Genomic DNA, 979 nt, shown 5'->3' on the forward strand with positions numbered 1-979 from the left:
TTTTGGGATTTTTGGTTGCATTTTGGGGAATTTTTTGGTGGATTTTGGGAATTCTGGGTGGATTTTGATGATTTTTTTGGGTGGATTTTGATGATTTTTGGGTCATTTTTCCCATTTTTTGGTGGATTTTGATGATTTCTGGGTGGATTTGGATGATTTTTGGGTGATTTTGGGGGGTTTTGGGTGGATTTTGTGTCATTTTTCCCATTTTTTGGCAGTTTTGGGCCCGGTGGAAGCAGCTCCTGAGTCCCGGGTGATCCTGGGGGGATTTGGGGTGGATTTTGATGATTTTTGGGTGGATTTGGGGGGTTTTTGGATGGATTTTGATGATTTTTTTTATGATTTTGATGATTTTTTTTATGATTTTGATGATTTTTGGGGTGATTTTGGGTGATTTTTTCCATTTTTTTCAGTTTTGGGCCCGGTGGAAGCAGCTCCCGAGTCCCGGGTGATCCTGGGGGGATTTTGATGATTTTTGGGTGGATTTTGATGATTTTTTGTGGATTTTGATGATTTTTTTATGATTTTGATGATATTTTTATTTATTTTGGGTGATTTTTCCCATTTTTTCCAGTTTTGGGGCCGGTGGAAGCAGCTCCCGAGTCCTGCGTGATCCTGGGGGGATTTGGGGTGGATTTTGATGATTTTTTTGTGGATTTTGGGGTTCTCCAATGGGATTTTTATGATTTTGGGGTGATTTTGATGATTTTTTAATTGATTTTGTGTCATTTTTCCCGTTTTTTCCAGTTTTGGGCCCGGTGGAAGCAGCTCCTGAGTACCGCGTGATCGTTGACGCCAACAACCTCACGGTGGAGATCGAGAACGAGCTCAGTGAGAATTTTGGGGATTTTTTTTGGGATTTTGGGGTTTTTTTGGGGGGTTTATTTTTTGGGAGGGGTTTTTTGTTTTTTTCAGGGGAGGTTTTGGGTTTTTTTGGGATCTGATCCGGGTTTTTTTTGGGTTTTTTTGCATTTTTGGG

The 979-nt window shown here is 40.4% G+C and overlaps 1 protein-coding gene across 1 annotated transcript in view; it reads left to right on the plus strand.

Moving 5' to 3' along the window:
• LOC130587520 (U4/U6 small nuclear ribonucleoprotein Prp31-like) overlaps positions 1–979 on the plus strand; it is a 13,196-nt gene that overhangs the window by 1,594 nt on the left and 10,623 nt on the right. The window contains exon 2 of the mRNA XM_057388502.1: positions 748–831. Within this exon, the coding sequence (XP_057244485.1) occupies positions 748–831 (84 nt within the window). The remainder of the gene's footprint in view (positions 1–747; positions 832–979) is intronic.

This window comes from Malurus melanocephalus, unplaced genomic scaffold, assembly GCF_030028575.1.
Source record: "Malurus melanocephalus ecotype Western Australia unplaced genomic scaffold, MMel_1.1 scaffold_2032, whole genome shotgun sequence".
NCBI classification, from domain to species: domain Eukaryota; kingdom Metazoa; phylum Chordata; class Aves; order Passeriformes; family Maluridae; genus Malurus; species Malurus melanocephalus.